The following is a 21,079-nucleotide window of genomic DNA, read 5'->3' on the forward strand; positions in this document are numbered from 1 at the left end:
CTAAAATGGTATTAACCACACGACTGGGGTATTCAATCTCAAATTAGAGATGAGAGAGAGTAGAGTTTATGTTGAAGCAGAATAGAGAAACTTTGCTGTATTTTCACACAAGTCTCTATATGCAAACTGCAACCCTGTCTCATGAAAATTATTGCTGTGTCATGGTTCCTCATGGTCCCTGTTCTCCTCAAGTGATTTCTATTCAAATATAGCTCTTCCTACAAAAGAATCAAGAAACATCATGTTACAGTCATGTACATAAAATGCAGCTAGCCAATGAAAATACACTGCAGAACAGTGAAAAGCAAAGCACAGACATTTTGACTAAGAAAAGTTTGAGACCTTCAATGCTAGCAAACTCATCAAGTCTTCCCCAAAGGACAGGACTAGTAAGCTTTCTTGGATACAGAAAGTTACAGGATAACACAAGGTAGATACACAGTATGATGTGCTTGAACCTGTGACTTAATAATCTTTGTCTTTATATTATTCCCATCCAGCTCTTTCAGTATCCCAGAGCACGACTGTGCACAGTCAGTCTCAGTTTATCTACAGGCAGATTCAAATTCATTGGTGCTTGACAGCTTTTTCCTGGAATAGCACTGCTCACTGTGTTACCTTGTCTCCTCCACATTCTTCATCCCCCCCCAGAACACCTCCCCCTGCATGGCCTCTGGTTCCCTTCCCGGTGTGTGAAGTGTTTAGCACACCAACTTTTTAATTAGCTGTGTTCAGTTCAGAGGACGTTTGCTCAAGTTTGTTCAAGGACACTTTAATCCTCTGCCAAAAAAAAACATCTGAAGAACTTCTAATTTTGAGCATTGCTCCCCTCATTTCTTTGAGCCACAAGTAAAAAAGCATCTCCAGAGGGGAGAAAGAGGCTCCAGATAGGAAACCTGAGCCTCCCAGTCGTTACAGGAGATTCCACGTATTTGTAGGGTAACAAAGGCCAACTAAAAGGGGTCAAGGTAATTTTGATGAGACTGTCACAATGCAGAAGACGGAAGCAGCATTGCAGGATATAGCAGATATCTCATTAGAGTATTTAAGGATTTATTGCTACCACCCTAGCTTCAAGCCTTACCAACAGCCCCTTTAAGAAAATAACTCAAAAAGCAATTTAAAAGTGATTTTTGTAATTAGCAAAAGCAATTTCACTTTTCATTGTCAAAAGAGATGTTACCATTGCACAGAAAATATTCTGCTTTAAGAACATGCCAAACAGGGCTATTCAGCATGTTAACCTACAACCTAACTTCCTGTTAAAAGATCTTAGTATCTTGACAAGTCTTTACTAAGGAATTGCCTCAAAACCTAAAAGGCTTAAGAAGAGAATCACACTCCAGTCTGAGATCAGACACAATTTTCAAATAATCCATCTTGTACACCATGGCAAGGATTCTGAAGGACTGTTTTTCAAGTGGAACTGGAATCTGAAACTCCCCGCTTCAGGATAGGTATGTTTCCCACACCTCAATAAGAAAATAGTATCAGCTTTGAAAAGAACACAGCTGTTGCAGAATCAAGAGACTTACCAATGAAGGGTCAAGGTAGCTGTGTGTGGCTGACCAGGTCTGTGGGCCAATTAGGCTGTACAGTGGGAAGTGCTGCTGGGGACTGTATACTGGAGGGATGTAAAAGGATGTTGTGTAGCGCTGCTGCGTGTAGAGGTTCATATCCAGAGGTCTATATCCATTCTTTGGCAAAAATGTGTTTATAGCTATTGCCTTTGCTTTTATCCTTGCCTGCAAAGGAGATTAGATTATTTAATTACAGCAGTGTTTCAAATTTTATCAGGATGGTTCAAATTAGCAGCTCTCAAACTTTTACTGGACACTTATCAGTCACTGCAGAGACAGCAGGAATGCACCCCTGCTGCCTGATGCTGGGCTGGATATACCACTGCCAGAAATGAGGAAGAGGAGAGCTGAAGTCATATATGCCACATTTCTAAACCCACCTCCAGGTCAAATGGCTGCTGAGATTGGACTACTTAAATTTATATTAGAAATCACAGTGAGCATCACAAAACCCAGAACATACACACACACCCCACCCCTAACATCATAAACCTCTATTTACCTTAATTGGTTTTCCTTGGAAAGTCTTTACTTCTTCTCTAAGGTATCTGTAAGCCTTTATAAAAAAGAAATTGTTAAGATTTGTCAAACATAATTTAAATAAAGGGAACTTAAGTTTTGACAGGCTAAGCCCAACAATAATTCTTGGAGTGTCTGCTAATATTACACTATAGCAAACTCCCGTACATCACCTGCACTTAGCAACATTTAACTTATCATTAACTGCTTCAGTAGCATTAAAACAAGATTCTAATGGTTATGATTGAAGCATTTCAATGTGTCACCAAAAAAGTCAACACTCTCAGTACAAGAAAAAAAAAATCATAGCTTTAGCCAGGAAGCCAGGATATGTGAACGAGATAAAAAACCTCTTAAATGTTGTGTTTAATAGTTACTGAAAACTGGATACTACCTAAGGGGAAGCATTACTGTTTTTACAGTGTGGGGTATTTTTCTTTTCAAGTTGTTACACATTTGTAATACAGTTTACAATGTGTCAATTCATCCTCCTATAATCTTTATTTACTTTTACATACTAATAAGCTTCAAAAAACAGCATTACCTGCTGTGCATCAGCTTCCGATTCAAATGTGATGAACCAATTGTCATTATAGGCAAACTCACAGTTGATGAACTTAGGCAAATTGTCTCCTTTGAAAAGTGCTTCAACCTCCTGGGGAAAGTGGTTTGATAAAGGAGGTGGGGAGGTGAGGGAGTAAGGATGGAGAGAAGAAAACATTAATGTAAAATGCAAAACTCTGACACTATGAGAAAGAAAGACAGAAAGCACTGTTGGGCTTACAAAACATAATGGAGTAATTCAGAATATCTGCAGCAGTGTCGGGTCTCTCCAATCTCCCCCTGGAAGGAATTAAAACTAGCCCTATCTAAGGCCATACTGCAAGAGAGGTCTGGCTGGGAGCTTTTTAGGCCAGAGAAGACATTTAAACTTGGTATCAAGTGCAGAAAGATGTCTATTTCTCCCCTGTCCCCAAAACCATGGAGCCACATGAAAACCTGTGCATAAGGCATGGGACAGGAAAATCCTCCCTTTTCAGCAGAAACCTGCAAGTAAGCTTTAACTCAAATGTCTATAGATTCATGTATTTGAAATAGGGCTTATGTTAACTCAAACATAACTGGCTAGTTTCCACAGAAAAAATAGACCCTGGATTTTTTATTTGTTTTAATTCATTTGCATACTTTTTTGTTTTGTCACAGATCTGAGGTGAGCAGCATCAAAAGGCAACACTACTTGGGAGGCCTTACAGCCTTTGCTGCTTTAATAAAGCCTGACTCTGCTTGACATAGGCTACTAAATCTGGTTTGTTAAGTCCAGATTTTTCCAGCACAACAAATTTAAGCATAATGTATAAACCATTGCACTGGAGGCCAATTCTTCTGAAAATAAAGACTCCTCAGAACTTTGTTGTCAAACATTTAGGAGTGAACATCCAGTGCTAATATATCCAACCTGATGAACTCATGACAGAAAAAAAAAAAAATCTGCAATACTAAAACTTAGGCAGTCTTTGTAAGGCTACACGTCATTTGGAAAGCTAGAAGTAGCCACTGTTTTAAAGCTATGTACATAGCACATATCCAGCTTCTTCCCTCCAATTCCTTTTAGCATTTTAAGGCCACTTACTTTTTTCTTACCAGTTTCTAAACTGCAGTACTTCTGATTTTTGTATGATGGTTATTAAGAGGAGCAACTCTTTCAGAATCTTTAATTTTCCTTGTAAAATTAAATAGAAGAGAAACTAAAATATAAACCCATCATCAAGAATCTGCACCTTCTCCTTCTTGAAGATTCAAGATGGTTTAATTACGACCCCATAATTTTTTCTAATATTTCCATCAGTCATAGTCCCTGATTCAACAGAATGGCATTAAGCATCTTTCAAAGAATGAAGTTCTCCAGTCTTGCACTCATTCCACAACCCAGGGGAGATCCTTAGTGACTTATTGACACCTCTCACCTCAGCATTATGGAAACGTTTACAAAGCTTTAACTATTTTACTTGAACAAGCTTCAAGGGGCAACAGTGGCATTTTCTAGTCTAAGATTTATCTTCTTTCACCTTTGTCTGTTTATCCAAGGATCTGAGTACGAAGTGCATATAAGTAGGACAAAGCCCAAGAAAATGATGTATCTCTACCAAAGACAGCACTATCAGTTTCTCAGCCCTCTGCAGAACTACAGGTTCTAACACAGCCTTGCTATGAGCAACATGCATCTACCAAAAATATTTCTTAACCAAACAAAGAAAAATAAACTAAGAAGTTCTGTTAGAAACTAACAGTGTAGTAAAAAATGTGATGCGATTATTGAAATCTAAAATAAATCTAACTTTCAAGTCCTAAGGGAAAAGTGTTCTTTACTGAACAAGAGAACACTTACTTCAATGGGAGTAGATTCAGGTACTTCACGTAAAATCACAATACAGCGATTCTGATTTGGCCGAACTTTTTCCCCCTTTTCATCCACTTGAACTAAAGGCAACGCTAAGAGAGAAAAGACAAGAATGCATTTCAGCTGTCAACAAACCTAGGAGCTTTGCACTCCAAAAGATGCAGAGCCTCCAATATTTTTGAACATTAAGAAACAAGCAGACAATGTTTCTGCTCATCATTTACATGCCTGAAGAACCCTTTCTAGTTTTTTATAAAATTTGTAGCTCTAACCAAATACACTCTGAGCTGAGGTTTTCCATTTATAACTGCATCTCTGCACCCTGTCAATGCCCTTGTAGCTCTCACCAGGTATTCATTCACTTTTCCATCTCTGGTATGCCTCATTCTTGTTTTGAGCAGACTCAGAAGCACAAAGTTAAGTCAAGGGGTTCTCTTGATCCTCCTACTTCCCTTACCTTTACAAGGGATGAAATGCTTCCAGGAGAGAACTCCCAGCACTAGTATAGTTAGTGCCTTTATCCACCATGGAAGCTTCCCACAGAATTCTTCCCAACTGTGCTCTGAGCAAGCTGAAGTTTGCTCTTGCAAAATATAAAACCTTAGAAACGCTCAGTGTGCTCAGCATGACCCCAAACACCACAGTTCTATGATTGGTGCAGCCAAGGCTCCCACTGACTGAGACATACAAAGCAGGGTTTTCTCAGTTTCTGAGCAGTGAGTCCAGCAGTGCCTCATTCCTGGTTGGCACATCTAACATGTGTATGGGGAAACAGTCCTCTGCACGTTCCAGAAACTTGATGGATGACAGGAGTTGCTGTATTGTTCTTCCAACAAATATCTAAGTCATTGAAATCGACTGTAAGAACTAGGTTTGGCTGACCCAAAGCTCACTTAAGCGAACAAATATTGCTCTGTTGGCCTTATTGTCCTGGTTTAGGTCAGCAGTTGATGCCAACTGTAAGATTCCCCTTGGAATCAACCCCCAGAGTCTTGGCCCACGGGTACTCCGTAGAGCTTCCATGACTGATGCAGCTGACTTCTATCCATTCAAGGTTCTCCTTAACAGGGTGAGACTCCTCCATCCCTTTTTCCCCACCTGTCTTTAAAGAACAGTCTAGAGATATCCATCATGATCCTCCAGTCATGTGAGTTGTCCCACCACATCCCACAATTTAAAATCATTAATTTTCATGTGCATAGATCATTATTCAATAGCTGGAATACGGAGTAGCTTTGATAAAACTACACTCCTATAACTGTGATGGTCTAAGCTGCTTGGGCTACTTAATGCTGTACAGAAACATAATGGCATTCTACTGCAATACAGTAAGAGAGCTGAAAAATTCAGATTAATAGGTCTACACCAATAAAAAGTGCTTTCTAGCACTGAGGAACTTCTACTTACATCTCAGCACTTCAACAATCAAATCCATATCAGTACTGAGTTTCTTGACATGATCAAGATTTGCTACTGTCATTATTGGCACATACTGATCACTGTCCATCTGTGATATAAGGTACATGTCACTGGCAAGATTTTCTCTGTTGGGAGAAAAAAAAATAGGGAAATATCATAGATTAACTTTGTCCAATAAACTTAAGACAAAAATTCATCACACAGTAGAAGGCAGATTCCTTCAGCATTTTTGCTAATTAATGAAAATCACTGGCTTAAAGCTTGTTAAATGGCTTAAATTACTCAGTTTTAATTATGACTAGTAAAGATCACAAAAATTCACCTGATCTGTAATTGCTTGCAACTACTCTCATTTCAAACCCATATTTTTGCTAGTTTATGCATTAGGCACAGAGCTTTCAGGTAAGCTTTAAGAGGTACATCAACACAACACTCTGAAATTTGTCTGTTACTTTTTCCAAATTTTCATCCTTTCCACTCAGCTTTAAGTAGCAACTAAGAAATGTAGTAACATACATCCCAAGCTGTTAGTCATCTTCCAGCTTGGTACATTTAGGTAAATACATACCTAGATAAACAGAATTCCAGTGTCTTTTTCAGTAATTCTCGTAAATCTTCCTGACCTTCTGGCTGCAACTGTTCGTTTCCACCTAATAATTAAAATACTTCAAATTAAAAAGTAGCTCTGCTATATTACACAATATCTATTTTAAACAAGCCATCATGTCTATTACTGACTACATAACTAGTAATGAATTTTCAAATCCAATAGATGGTCCTTATGTATTAGTTACCAACTCCTGAAATTGCAGGGCAACTTTTTATTTAAGATAGGAAAGACCATGTCTGACTTGTTAACCTCTGTTCTCCAAATACATAAAAATCTGAAGCACTTTTAGAACAGCTACAAGCACATCTCAAAGTAAACAGTGAAGTCATCTGGCTCGTAGATCTGTGCTCCATTCTCAGGAAAGTAACCAATTTCTAGGTGACGAAACCCTGACTAGTGCATTGCAAGGGAACAATGCAATGGAGACACTCCATACTTCTGGTCTCACTCTAAATTACCAACACATTTATTTAAAGAAGGTTTTCAAAAATATAGTTATGGAATATCAGCAGATATCCAATCTACTAGCAACAAATCAATTTACAATCTTTTGGTTAAGAAGGCAAAATGAATTTTTTCTTATATGTGGAAGTTTAAAAATGATCACATGGAAAACATGAACTTCATGCTCTTTTTAGTTTAGACACAATATACCAATGTCAGTAGAGAGTAAACTCATTGTGTCAGTGGGAGAAGTGTTTAAAGAGTAGAAGTTTTGTGTGAGCTTGAGAGATTTGTAGAACATTTGGTAGAACATTGTTCATGTAAATATGTATGTATGTAAATACATACATATTTTAGAAGTATTTCACACCAATTGCTGTCCTCTACACCCTTCCCTTCACTATCTTTCATCCTTTTATTCAGCTCTCCTTAGCCTTTCTTCTTCCTAAAGCAACTTCTAATTTTCTCCCACCATGCTGTCCTCCACGTGTTCAACCAACTCTGATGAAGAGAACACCAACACCTGAGAAATACATGTATCACGTTCTAACCATATTTCCTTTTATATGCATTTTTAAAAATAATTACTAAAAAATGAAGGATCAGATTTCAGACTTGGGACCATGTGTCACTATTCATCAAATGGAACAGACCCAACCTGCTGCTCAGCTCTTTACCCCACCATCGAACTCATGTCAAAAGTTAACTATTTTGGGCACATAAAGGACACACTGACAAGTTACAGCATTAACCTGAAGAATGTTGTTCCCTTCTAGAGTGTGAGGCACTAGTAATACAATTTCCTATGTGCTAGCTAGTTACTATTTAATATTCCCCAATACTACCCTTAAGTACAAGAGTCAATGAGAACTTTCAGTTTTCAAATAAAGGTAAAGATGATGCCGCAATGATGTCTGATTTCAGTTGCCTTGATTTGTAGCTATTATGGATGCTATACTGGTAATTTTAAATACTATATCAGCTAAGCATAATGAACAGACCTGCTGTGAATCTCAAGAAACACCCAGTACATTTTCCTCTACTTCCCATCCCTCATCTCAGTTCAAGTAGTAATCCTACATGCATCTTGCAGACCGTCTGTCCCATTCAATGCAATATAAGCATGGTGAATCTCTAAGCTAGTTTCCAGAAGCTTCTTAAAACATACCACCTGGTATAGACTAGAGCTTCTAATAGTTGCACTGAAGAGAAATTCTGGAAGTTGATTGAATAAGAATGTGAAGAAGTTAATACTAAAATGTTGCTTCTTTTAGCATTTCAAGTCCAAAGCGGATCTTTCCCCACATTAACATTACTAAGTGAGATACGAATTGTATGTGAATCTCACCTCAGTACCTGACCCAACTAGAAACACAGCTGACCCAAACTAGAAACATTTGTTTGATTCTGGGCAGCACCTTCTAAGATTTAAACCAGGACTCTAAACGTGTCCAAGTTTGACTGCAAAACAGACAGGAATTCCTAGGGTCTGTTTAAAGAATGCACATATTGAACGTCAAAACTGGTATAGTTCAGGGGGCTTTTTTTGTAAAAAACTAAGTCCAAGCACACCTTAGCTTTCCCTTACCTGTCTGGGTGGTTTCGTGCATAGACTCATACTCGGAATGATCGAGAGCCAAAGGGTTCATGTCCGCTTGCTCTGAGCCCGGCACGGCCGCGTTCGGCTCCGGCAGCTCCGTCAGCACCGCGTTCTGATGCTTCTTGTCGCCATCGCCATTGGCATCCAGTCCTGCAGCACATGTCACACACACACTCAGAAGTGCTCTTCCTAATCACAGTAATGCCACAGTTAAAATTACACCTGAAATAAAGGTGCTTACATACTTGCTTTACGTTTTTTACCAGAAAATTAAAAGAGACAGTGCTGCACCAAATTTTAACTTCTGCTTGAGCAACAGCCAGAAACTCTTGTTCATACCTTCTTTACAGGAATCTGGAGGCTGGTCAGGTATTTCTTCCCACGTTTTGCTCACGCTACCATCAGTGGCACCACTTGCTTCCAAGTGTAACATATGATTTCCCCACACCTTTGCATTGGGGTTTAACTCAGAAACCTTGGTTGACTCCTGCAAAAAGAAATTGATTATGCATTTCAGGGATGCACAGCAGGCATCTGGTGCACAGACACATTCAGTTTCAAATAACAGTATCAGGCATACAACTCACGATTTTACTGTCATGGTTTTTCACACCTGAATATATTAACTCCCATAATTATAGTTCCCATAATCATTTCAGGTACAAACACAACTGAATTGTGGTGCACAGTATTCACTTCCCTGATTAAGAACCACCAGAAAGGCTATCCAAGCAGAGCAAATGACAATAAACATTTCATTCTTTGCCTCAGACAGACTAACTCAGCCTGTACTTGACCTAGACTTCAGACAGCTCTCTAATATACATGTCTTCTTGATGTTGATTATATCACTAATCATATGTTACACTTCTATCTGTAGATCAATCTAACAGATGTTAGATCTGTATCTATTGTATCTGCAAAATAATACTTGAAAATAGATCAAGAAAATACAAAAGTACAGGGATTTTTCTGAAATTATATACACATGTAACAGTTTTAATGAAACATTATAGAAAATTGAAAGCCGTAAGATGTGTATGACAACTTCTGTTACTACATTTAGAGGAGGAACAGAGCATTAGGACATAAAGAATGAATAACCATATCCAGTTAAATCTTGTCAAGATAATCTCTTTTAACCTGGATTGGAAATGGACACATCTAATGATTACATATGGTTATAAACAACCATCATGGTCACATCTGTGCTTAAGAGAGATGGCTCTCTGCAGAGCAAACATCTACTACAATACTTTAAAGCAACATGAGACCTGTTTGCTTATGTTTGAGCAAAATGCATTGAATTATTCCACACAAAAAATATATGTTGAGTGTTTTAATGTAATTACACTGGGAAAGAATATTGCTTATGATAAGATACACTAAAAAAGCTTATTAAAAAAATCTGCTTTCTAAATTTACAGATGCTAGGAACATTACAGTGTTTAAAGACAGGCACTCCAAAACCCCACAAAGCTTTAAATCTTCTTAAACACACACATTCAAATACTTATTATCACAATGCTTAGAAAATATATCCAGAAAATTTTAAAAACTTAAAAAATTTTACTTAAACACATCTCTTGAATGACAGAGAAGATTAACAAAAAGTGGAAGTGTTTGACATAACCACTTTCATAGTAAGATTCAAAGATGACAGCAAGATCCATCAGTTTCCATTTTTAATATAAGAATTTCACCCAGGAGAGAGCAAACAGCACAATGCACTGCCCACACTGCAAGTGCTGGGCAAGGTCAGAGCAGCTGTTCCAACACAGCCAGCGAGGGGAACAATTTCAGGGAAGCTCAGCAGGGAAGGAAAAGGAGCAGCAGCTGCTACAGGTTGACTTCTGCAGAGTGGGTAAGGCTGGAGGGGACCACTGGAGGTCATCCAGCCCAACCTCCCTGCCTGAGCAGGGTCACAGAGCAGCTCAGGATTGTGTCCAGACAGTTTCGCTTGTTTCTTAGCCCAGCTAGCCAAGATCCAGCCTAGCTCTTTCCTCTTACTTTTCCTGCAGCCACTCCTCTCTACATCACTACTCACCTCCAGAAGTGAGGAAAAATTTCCTAATTGCTACCAAACAAGAGCTTCAGGAAATCCACAAAAATTTCTTCCATACAAAGCTAAAGAGCACTAAGAATGATTTCTAGCAAGCTTCCTTTCTGCACACTGTTTATTTAAAGTTCAGTTGAAACTGAGAACCTGCAATCAAGTTATTTTGTCAATGATTGAACTTTCACACAAAGCAAACAGAAAAAAAAATCAATATTCAGCAAAATTTTTTACTTCTGCATTCTGTACAGCATTCGGTTTTTCAAAGGAAAGGGAATCATCATGTTCAGGACAAAATAACATCTATTTAACTAATGAAACCACAGTTTGATTTGGCTTAATCAAACTTCTAGCTTCTGCTTTAAGCTTTAAGAGCAAATCACTTCTGCAGAATACTTACAAGTTCATCTTTATTGTGCCATCCCCACGTACCAGCATATTCCGGTGCTAGCAGCTGATATGGGTATGTTTCCACTGCATATGAAGCACTTGGTAAATTTTCAGGTTCATTCTGGAAGTTTTCATTAACTATACACAGTCTGTCATTCTTCATGGTATCATTAGAAGCTGCATTATTCCATAAAAAGCCCACTAGATATTCACCATTACCAGGAGGAACTGTGTCAGAAAGCAGCTGATTTGTCCAATCAGCATTGCCAGTCTGAAGATTGATGAAATGTGACCACATTTCAGCGTGGGGATTTTGTCTGTCCAGGTCATAGGAGTGCTTCTGGTCACTTGATCCATCTTCCATCAGACCTAACATGCACTGCTCTCTGCTTTGCTGAAATCCTGCTGCACCAGCAGAGGCACTGGGTATTTCATAGGAAGGAGTAGCAGCATATTTGTCTACCTGCTTTGGGTCAACACAAACTCCAAGCTCTTTGTTTGAGAAAATCTTGTGATCTGGCTGCAACTGTTCCCAGCTTGTGGTCAAGTCATTCATCTGAGTATTTAATGTGTAACTGGTGTTTTTCAGTTCAGTAGTCTTGGCTTGCAACTGCTCCAAATTCCCCCTGGTAAAAGGTTCTAGATTCTCAGCTGATAAACCAAAACCAGTGAGGTTCTCCTTTGTGTGGTTGCTGACATACTGGTTTACTACACCATCCTGTAAATTACATTCATTTACATCACACATACTTTTTTCATGAGTTTCTGATCTTTCCTCAGTAAAAGGCCCAAGAGAAACTTGAGTGTTCCCAGCTTCTGGCTCTGGACTGGCACAGTGACACAACTCAGGCTCTTCTGCTGGTTTGTCATGCTCATGAGAACACACATTTTGACACAACACAGGCAAAAAGTTACGGTCTGTCTTCAAGACTTTACTGGCATCTTCCAGATTTTTAGTGGCATCTTTTAATTTTACGCTCCTGTACATAGAACTGTCCGTGACTGCAGGTACAGTGGAGTCAGAGGGAGCATTCTGACTGTCAGCCAACCCTTCACTGCAATTGAAGATGCCTTTATCACAATCAGCAATGTTAGCATCCAGACTCTGTTTTACATTTTCTGCCTTGCTATCAATGGACTCCTTTAGTTGACCTTCAAATTTCGTCCGTTTTACAGATTCTACTACGTGCCCAGCTATTTTGGTTGACTCAGTCTCTGCACTGCATTGATTTTCCACTGTGTGGAAGGAACATACATCCTGTTGTTCATCTTGTCTGCCGTTCATATCTGTTTTATTCATATGCTCACATTCCATAGACACAGAAGAGACAATGGATTTGTTATCTGAATTTGAATATTTGCATGCTTGACCTTTACTCTCTATTAACTCTTGCGATACGTGACACTCTATGCTGTTTTCCTTTCGGAACATTTCATCTGTGCTTGGATTATGTGCATGAGATGTCACAGTGCCATCATTTATCCCTGATCTAGTTCTGCTCAAGTTACCAGCTTCCTCAAGAAAGTCACCTTTTAGTTCAGTGGCACTCACACAGATCTCCTCCCCCATGCCACTGTGGATTGCAGCTTCCGATGATGCCCTGATATCAGTGCAACCCTTAATATGAGATTGAAAATCAGAATCTTTCTCCAAGTTTAGCTGTGTTTCAGTCATGTTCAAAGCTTCACAGCTAGGCAAAACTGTACCAGTGCATTTCTCTCCCTCTTTCAAGGATTCTTCAAAACTGCTGTGATGTTCACTAGAGTGTGGTGAAAATGTTTGGCTATCACCACATGTTCTTTCAAGTGTTTTCTTTTCCACATTGGAGTTTACTTCACTTTCTGGCTCTAGAAAGCAGACTTCATCTTTTTCTACATTGTCCATTTCATGTAACCCTAATGATAATTTAAAGTTACCCCCTATGTTGTCTACCACCTGTCTGGTATTTATTTGCTCTACAACACTTGAGGGATGCCTAGTTAGTGGCACAACAAGTGGTACAACATCAGAATGATTACTTCCCTCAGTTTTTCCTGAATTAGATACTCCAGTGTTTAACAATACACTAGAAATATGATCACTGGTTTTCACCTTTTCTGAGTTAGGGCTGTATTGGTCCTCTCCAGCAGCATTCACAGGCTTCACAGAATCACAGGCTGTATGCCGTGATTCATTCCAACTGGCAGCACTACCCATGGTATATACCTCCTCTTGCTGATTCTCAGGGATGATTTCACCAGGCACTTTTGCTTTTAAGACATCTGTTACTGTACTGTCAGTATTTAACCTCTGCACCTGACACCTGTCAGTCAGTAAGTTATCAAAAGAACACTGGATGTCTAGGCTACAATATTCCTTTGTATCCTTTTTCTCCATGTTTGATCCATCCTCTTTTTTATACTCAAACAGTTCTTTCTGTGAATTAAACTTAGCTTCCACTTGTGCCAACTGTTGCATTGGAAATTCCTTCCCTCTGTCTAGAGGTCGTGCCATGGTGCACATTCCTTCATCAGTAACAGCTGAGTTATCTATGTCTGCTGCAGTCTCTTCATGCACAGTAGCTGGCACCTCTTCATCCCCTTTCAGATCTTCGGCATCTACAACACAAATGCTGTAAAACTCCTTGTCTTTCACATTTTGACTGTTGTCTACATCAAGACAGGAAAATGTTGGAGACATCTCTCTATATGAACTCGAAACTTTCTGTAAGCTGTCACTCTTGCTGTCTTCAACATTTACTCTTGTTTCATTTTGCCTTGAATGGTCACATGGAACTGCATAATCCTCCAGAGAATTTCTATTTAAGGAAATTTCACTCTGTAAGCCTTTGTCTACGATATCTGCTACATGTGAATTAGAAATACGATCAAACAAGCAATGCTCTTCTGAAGGTACATTTTCATTATTAATATTGCTATTACTATTTTCTACATTGTTCACATGCAGACCATTACTAATAAGTTTTTTAGGTGCTCTTTTTTTAATAATCTTATCTTTCTTTTCTTCACTTCTCTGCAGATTTCCATATGTACCAGAGACTTTCAAGAGGTGACTAAAGGAATTAAAGAAGCTAAAAGGTCTGCCATACGTCCTCCTACGGCTGCCATGGGGAGTACTCCCCGTGCTGTTATATGATGAATATTTTCCTTTTCTACCCCAAATCCCAGATTTAGAATCTGACACTGCACAATCATCACTACAAACACGTTCAATGCCAACTGTCACAGCTGCCCCATTAACTGTCCTTCCCACTGTATGCAGATCCTGGCTTTCCACAGCTCCAAAAATTGAAGATAAAGTTTTACTTATCCTTGACTTTGGTGCTTCTTCTTCCACAGATTTTTCTAACAAGCTGGTTTTCTCCTCACTCGTGCTGTTACTCAATTCTTTACTGAAGCAGCAGCCCATGTTTAATAAGTAGTGTCAGAGGGTCTTCTCATTGCAAATCACCTTCCTCTTTACACTAACTTTCTATGGCTACTGAGGAGACAAGCCAACACCCAACTGCCAAAAATAGCACACTTTAAAACCATGCAGGGGTTCATATGTCATTGCCACTCAAAGTCCAAATCCCAGTTACTGAGCAATGTTTCAGTATTTCATCATATACACTGTAATATTCAAGCCAAATACTCCTTCTAATGACATTACAGTCTGTTTAGGAGTATTACTGAGTTTTACAAACTTCTATTGTTTCCTAAAAAGTTTTGTTCATCCAAATAGTTAAAATATTTAAATAACATCTTTCACAAAACCCGTATGTGCCAGAAAGTACTTGTTTTCATATTTACTACAACTCCCACCTCCTATACAAAGAAAAATGCATTCTGGCTTGACAGGTTTAAATCTGACATGTAGATCAAACATTTTTTGGACCATTTTCTCCTTCTCCTCCCTTCCCCCAGAGCTGAACCTACACCACAATTACTTCTTTAGGAAAAACAGGCTAAAGATAGATAAGACCTCATGTATTCCATTGAGTAGTCATTGTACGTTATCAGAAGCTAATTCTGTTCCAAGCCTTTTTTTAAAATGTGTTATCTGCATGAAAAAAAAAAGAATACACAATTCCTCAGTGACTTATAGCACTGAAGGGGGCCTCAAGATTATTTACCCACCTCATGATACTGTGACAGGATTAATTATACTTCAGCTCAGAAAAAAACTATGTATCCTTTTAGAAAAAATCAGAAATATTTAAAAAGTAATTTGACTGAATGCTACTCCTTCCAAAAGTCTTTCCTCAGTATAATTTTTATTGTTGTACATATACAGACTCCTTCTGACCTCATAACAACTAAGCCTTTTTATACACATGTATTTACATACTGAAATACTTCTATTACTGTAAGTTCTTGTAGTTGCTAATAAAAAGTGGTTCTGTTTCTTCAAACATAAAAGCCCAATAAAAAAGCTGAAAATACCCAGCAATCTTCTTCTAAACAGATTTGTTCTTCTTTGCCTTTCCATTACCTCATATCATTTAGACCTTCTCTCAAATGCATTGCTTTTATTTCAGATTTGGACCCCATACTTCAGAGAGCTTACAGAGTGTACAACTACAAAACCACCCTACTCCGTCACATAAAGGATATTGAAAATCAGTAAGAGAGTAAGACAAGACAGACCCTTAAACTCTATTTCAAATGTTCTTTCAGACAAACACTTAACTCAGTGCTATTTTTCCACTGGTTGTGCACCTTATGCAACTAATATTCCACTAACTCTCACCATAAAAGATTGCTGAATTGACAAAAAAGTACATTCCCTCTTCAGCAAGTCAGCTTTGAAATTGTAAAGTAAGATCAGAGGAGAACTACCCTCCCTCCGCCCTTATCTGACCCAGGAAGACTCCAAGTGCCTGCAGCTACACTGTTCCTAAGGATAGGAAGTCTGATGCATCATTGCTGCCATCTGCTGCATTTTTTTCAATTCTCCCCTGGGACAAAGTTATTCAACATGCTTGGATCCAGACTGAAAACTATGCCAAGTCACTCCTCTCTTTAGCATTCCCTGGAACTGAGAACAGGCAAAGGGGGAGGGAGTTACTTATAATAGTTTTTTTGAAGAAATGCCATGAGCAAACAATTTAACTGTTTTTAATGTCAGCTTAAAGTCACAGTAATACTTATAAAATTCACAACTATTCAGAAAACTCCCTTATCAGATAAACAAATAGCAAGATTTTTCCCTTTGTGATTTAACCATTACTAACTCGTGCTTTCTGGAGAGGAGCTAAGTGTCTTTAAGAGACAGACCAGGGCAAAGTCCATTTTTCCAGTGCCTTAACAACCACTTCTCCTATCAAGTAATGGGAAGAAAAGAGCTGAAGCAGTTCAGGCAAGCAGAAACTTATTCCAGTTTTCCCATACCGTTCTCATGTGCAAGAGCACATTTTGTACTTGTTCCTTTGTTTTTATCTTAGGGTTCCAGGGATAATTTCTATTTTAAAGCAGCTACAGAGCACATTCATTAAGTCAAATTTCTCAATACTATTTAGTGTGGGATTACAACTTTAAAAAAAAAAAAAAAAGGCAACATGAATTTAAGCAGAAAATGCCACTCCTGTTACGCTACATCACTCGAGGCACCTTCTGGCTAAGCTTAACACTGCCACCAACTTGAAAAGCACTTAACAGAGTTCATGCTCTGCTACTTCAGAGCCCAACTTGTCTGGGGAGCAAATTTTGTTATTTTGTTTTGGCTTTTTTCCCCCTTTATTCATGCATATTTTAGCTCTGGTATATTTCTCATCTACTCAAAGCCTAAACAGGTTTTCTGACTGCATGAAACAAAAGTGCTCTGAAGCAGCACTTTCATAACCTGAACAATTACTTTTTGTTAATAGGTATTTAGTCCTATGTCCTGTACACACCTACACAGAAGGCAAGAAGTCAACATGCTTATTAACTAGAGTATACTTACCCATCTTTCATTTCTCAATGTACTTATTCTTTGCCAAGGAGTAAGGGTTTATCCCAAATATAGCCTTATGGGCCTAAATTTAAAAACATATCTAGATTCAAAGTTACAATAACACAAGCCAAAACAGTCCTTACAACCTACCAAAATCTAACTTCCTTCATTCTTTCTCTATAACAAAGCCATGAAACTGTAACAAGTTCTGAAGAAACAGTGATTATGCTGCACTCCCAGGCCACACCTGATGCCTTGCCCATCACCAGTGAAGGGAACACAGAAGAGCAGCCTCACAACAGATGTTTCAGCCACACTGCTGCAGGCTTCTGAAACAGCTGATCAAACTGCCTGACTTTCCCTCCAACAGATCATGGTTAATGTACACATTCTACACACTGAAATAATTAAACATGAGCATCAGACATCATGTACATGTAAAAAACTATTCTTATGGCCTTAATCACTTTTCTTATGGCCTAAATCTAGAATACCATGACAGAAAGAGCAAACACCAACCAGTATTGATCCTTCATGATGCTGATACTGTACATGTTCAGTTTAAAGTCTAATTCTCCCATTTCTTGTTTAAAGCTAGTCATGGTCTCTTGAATGCCACCTACTCATTATACAAACTGCTGCTTAACATTAATTTGGCACACACCACATGTAACACTGTGTATTGTCCAATGATCTGAGGTTTATACGGCATACTGAATTTTCACTGAGCACATGGGTCCTGTATTAAACTAGTTATCTTGATTTCCTCAGTTCCTTTACATTTTGAGGCTTATTCTTGAATGGGCTGCAAAAGGATTTTTGAACAACATAATCTAGCAGCAATAAGCCTGAGACATCCTTTTATGGTATTTTCTAAGAAAAACATTTTTGGGAAGTACAATTAAGTGCCATCTTTCAGGAAGCTAGAGATATTTTTTCCCCTACTTTGAGCAACAGCAGGATTGAATTTTTGTTTATAGCACCTATAAGGATTGACAAAAATCAGTGTACCACACAGATTAGAATTCCCATTAACAGAAACCCATGGCAGCACCAGGTAATTATTCAACTAGGGAAAGCATGGGTGATACTAGTATTGCAATCAGATGGCAAATTTAAATGGCCTCACTGTAATATCTTGCACTAGAACACACATTTGCAGAACTTGTTGTTGCTTGGTGAATCCCTTCTAAATATATTTTCAAATTTCCAGATCAGGTCTTCAATTTGACTAATCAAGGAAAGAAAATTCTTTGGTCCTTGGAAAGTGCTCTGAGAGGCCACACATTCAAATGTTAGCATGGCAGAGGAAGAGTTTAGGCTCAACAATCAAGGAAAAAGACTGTGAGTACCTTTAGCACTAAAGGTCAGTTAAATCTTACCTGGCAGAGACAGGACATACAAACTACCTCCACCATGGGATTTGCATCTTGGTCTCTTCCCTCAGAGTAACCTAATTTCTAGCAGCAAAGAGTTACTATTGAAAAGGAAGCACAGAAGTGAGTTAAAATGGAGTGAATCGCTTCCTAAACGCTGACTCTCCTGGGTCCGGTCTAACAAGGGCTCTCTCAGAAAGAGTAGTTGCCAAATCAGGATACAAATAGTCTATTGGCAGATGTCATCTGAAGTCACAAAGCCCATCTCTAGGTCCAAGAAGTTGAAAAAACAGCACATTTAACTCCCAAAGCTAAGAAAACCATCAAAGTTAAGAATCTGCTAGTGTCCTCTAAGCTATGTACCTCCAATGTGTAAGTCTAAGCTACTATTGACAAGAAATCCATGAACATCCTCAAGATGCCAATTTCCTTCAAAGAACTTGTGTGGGCAAATTCTGCTGTTAAATACCACTAGAATCAGCCAAACTGATTGGTTGTGTTAGAAATGAACCAACTAGACTAGAACCATACTAGGCTTGTGATTGATCTAGATTATGCTTTAAACAGCATAATTTCATAGCTATTTCAATGCAGAAGAAAAGACTGCCTCACTCACTCTGAGGTTAAGACTTTGAAACATGTTAGTGAACAAATGACCTGTGTATATTTAACTAGCAATCCTGAAAAGTGATTTCTGAAGGATTCCATCCAAACATCAAAACCTTCATTATAATTTAGTCACTACTGATTACCTATTCAACATTACTCACAGCAGAATGTCTTCAGTTTTGTTCTCGCCAAATAACAGAATGACTAAATTCATAATTAGAAAAATTTAGTTATTGTTCAAAGAGAAAACAAAAAATACTTTATATAACCACTTCCAATGGAGAATTAGCCTAATACCTATTTTTGCAGGATCTAGAGAGGCGCATCAAGACTCCCCCATTGAAATAACTTTCTTCCTGAACAAAAGCATTTGGACAAGGTGTATCAAGATATCCCAGTGGAACAGCACAGCCAAAACAGCTGGGAGCGCAATTCAGTGCATTTGTTTCTAGGAGTCTGTTTTAAGTCATTAAAAACAGACTCCTAGAAAGCTCACTAGGTGCCAGGGCAGTATGGACCCAAATCAAATGCACACTGAAATAATGATCGGCACAAACATGCATCTAAGTCTTTTTGCAGTCTAGCCCTCTGATCTCAAAATAATTTAAACACAAGAGACAGCAGGTGGTTTGCACCTGATCTGAAGTATGTACTTGCTAAAGGCAACAGAGCCAGGATTCCAGAAGTTTTTTCTCCTTTCTATCACATTTATGGAAAAATGGAAGTGTCAAATGATTTCACTTTGCTAATTCTTTCCTGCACTCTGTGAAGTTTTTCTCCAACTATAATCTTGTGCACAGAACTTGCAAGTGAAGTCCTGAAGCACTGACAAAAATCAACTCATGTAAGCATGGCATTACAGAAGGGACCATTTTGAAAACACCACTGTTAACAGAATATATTGGTAATTATGCTCATACCAGAATGACCTTCTGATGTTGTACACATAAGAGTATCATACTGGCATAACTTAAAGCCTAATAAGCTACCTTATTAGACCTGAAAGATCTCATCTTTCTCAGATAAAATATTTAGCCAAAGAAAACCTTTAATCACAACAGAACAAGTTATTTGAAATGCACCATTATAGCACTATGGGTACATTCCAAGATATCTAAACTGAAATCAGCTTTCTCTTTGCATGAAAAGAACACTAAGGTCTCCTGAAATATAAATAAATGATTATGGTTATGCTCTTTTTCTCCAAATAAGTAGGGAACAACAGGAATTAAAATTTAAATACATTCTTTTAAATAAAAATTCTAGTATGTCAAATTAAATGAACTAGCACCCATATGAAGACTAATGCATTGTCTTTGATGCTAATGCGTCTGCTGAAACGCACAGACAGCTTCAAGCTCTTGAAGAAAATCTGCAAGCCACTCTTACTCAAGTTTACTGGCACTAATGCCCTGGGTACAGAAAAGAGAATGCCCCCCGCACTCCACCCCCCCCCCAAAAAAAAAAAAAAACAAACTGCCAAAGAAAATCCCCAGCACATCTCAGAAGTTCAACTTCCAGAAGTATTGCAGAAAACCAGGTTGAATTTTTTCCTCTACCGTCAAGTAAGTAAAAACTCACATCTAAGAAATGTAAAACTGAGAACTCAGATAAAAAAAAAAGGGGGGGGGGGGGAAGGAAGAGGAACAAGCAAAAAGTGCACCAGCTTTCTTAGAAAAGAAAAGCATGAGTATTTCAGAATGCTCCCTAGTGCTTGCTCCAAGCTAAGCTGGAAGCAGGAAGTATCTGCTGCTTAGCATAGCACAAGCGAAACTTCTACCAGAACATACAATGAAACCAAACCCTTCAAGATGTCCCAAGAGGAAACATTCCTCCCAATATACAGTTAACAAAGACAAAAATTTAAACATATTTGAATAAAAATCAAGTCTTTAATCTTCTTGAAGACATACTACTACATTATATATGCACACAGTACAATCTACTGTATGATCTGCCAAAAGCATCCCATACAGACACTCCCTGGATCCTGCACAGCAGCACAGCAACAGCAACACGTGCCACTTGGCACAACTGCCTGAGCAAAATTCCTGTTACAGACTGCCAAATCCTGCTTGTATGGGTTTGTGCTTTTTTCAATTACACATACATACAAAGTGCATTCTCTGCATTTTCCTGACATGGCAAGGTGTGAGCAAGA

The 21,079-nt window shown here is 38.5% G+C and overlaps 1 protein-coding gene across 2 annotated transcripts in view; it reads right to left on the reverse strand.

Annotated features, from left to right (window-relative positions):
• LARP4B (La ribonucleoprotein 4B) overlaps positions 1-21,079 on the reverse strand; it is a 55,962-nt gene that overhangs the window by 16,025 nt on the left and 18,858 nt on the right. For both annotated transcript variants that reach the window (XM_050970668.1, XM_030230069.2), the window contains 8 exons: positions 8,910-9,057; positions 8,559-8,720; positions 6,485-6,566; positions 5,905-6,041; positions 4,486-4,589; positions 2,644-2,754; positions 2,083-2,136; positions 1,536-1,745 (listed from right to left, as the gene is read on the reverse strand). In XM_050970668.1, coding sequence (XP_050826625.1) covers positions 1,536-1,745; positions 2,083-2,136; positions 2,644-2,754; positions 4,486-4,589; positions 5,905-6,041; positions 6,485-6,566; positions 8,559-8,720; positions 8,910-9,057 — 1,008 coding nt within the window. The remainder of the gene's footprint in view (positions 1-1,535; positions 1,746-2,082; positions 2,137-2,643; positions 2,755-4,485; positions 4,590-5,904; positions 6,042-6,484; positions 6,567-8,558; positions 8,721-8,909; positions 9,058-21,079) is intronic.

This window comes from Serinus canaria, chromosome 2 (genome assembly GCF_022539315.1).
Source record: "Serinus canaria isolate serCan28SL12 chromosome 2, serCan2020, whole genome shotgun sequence".
Taxonomy (NCBI): Eukaryota; Metazoa; Chordata; class Aves; order Passeriformes; family Fringillidae; genus Serinus; species Serinus canaria.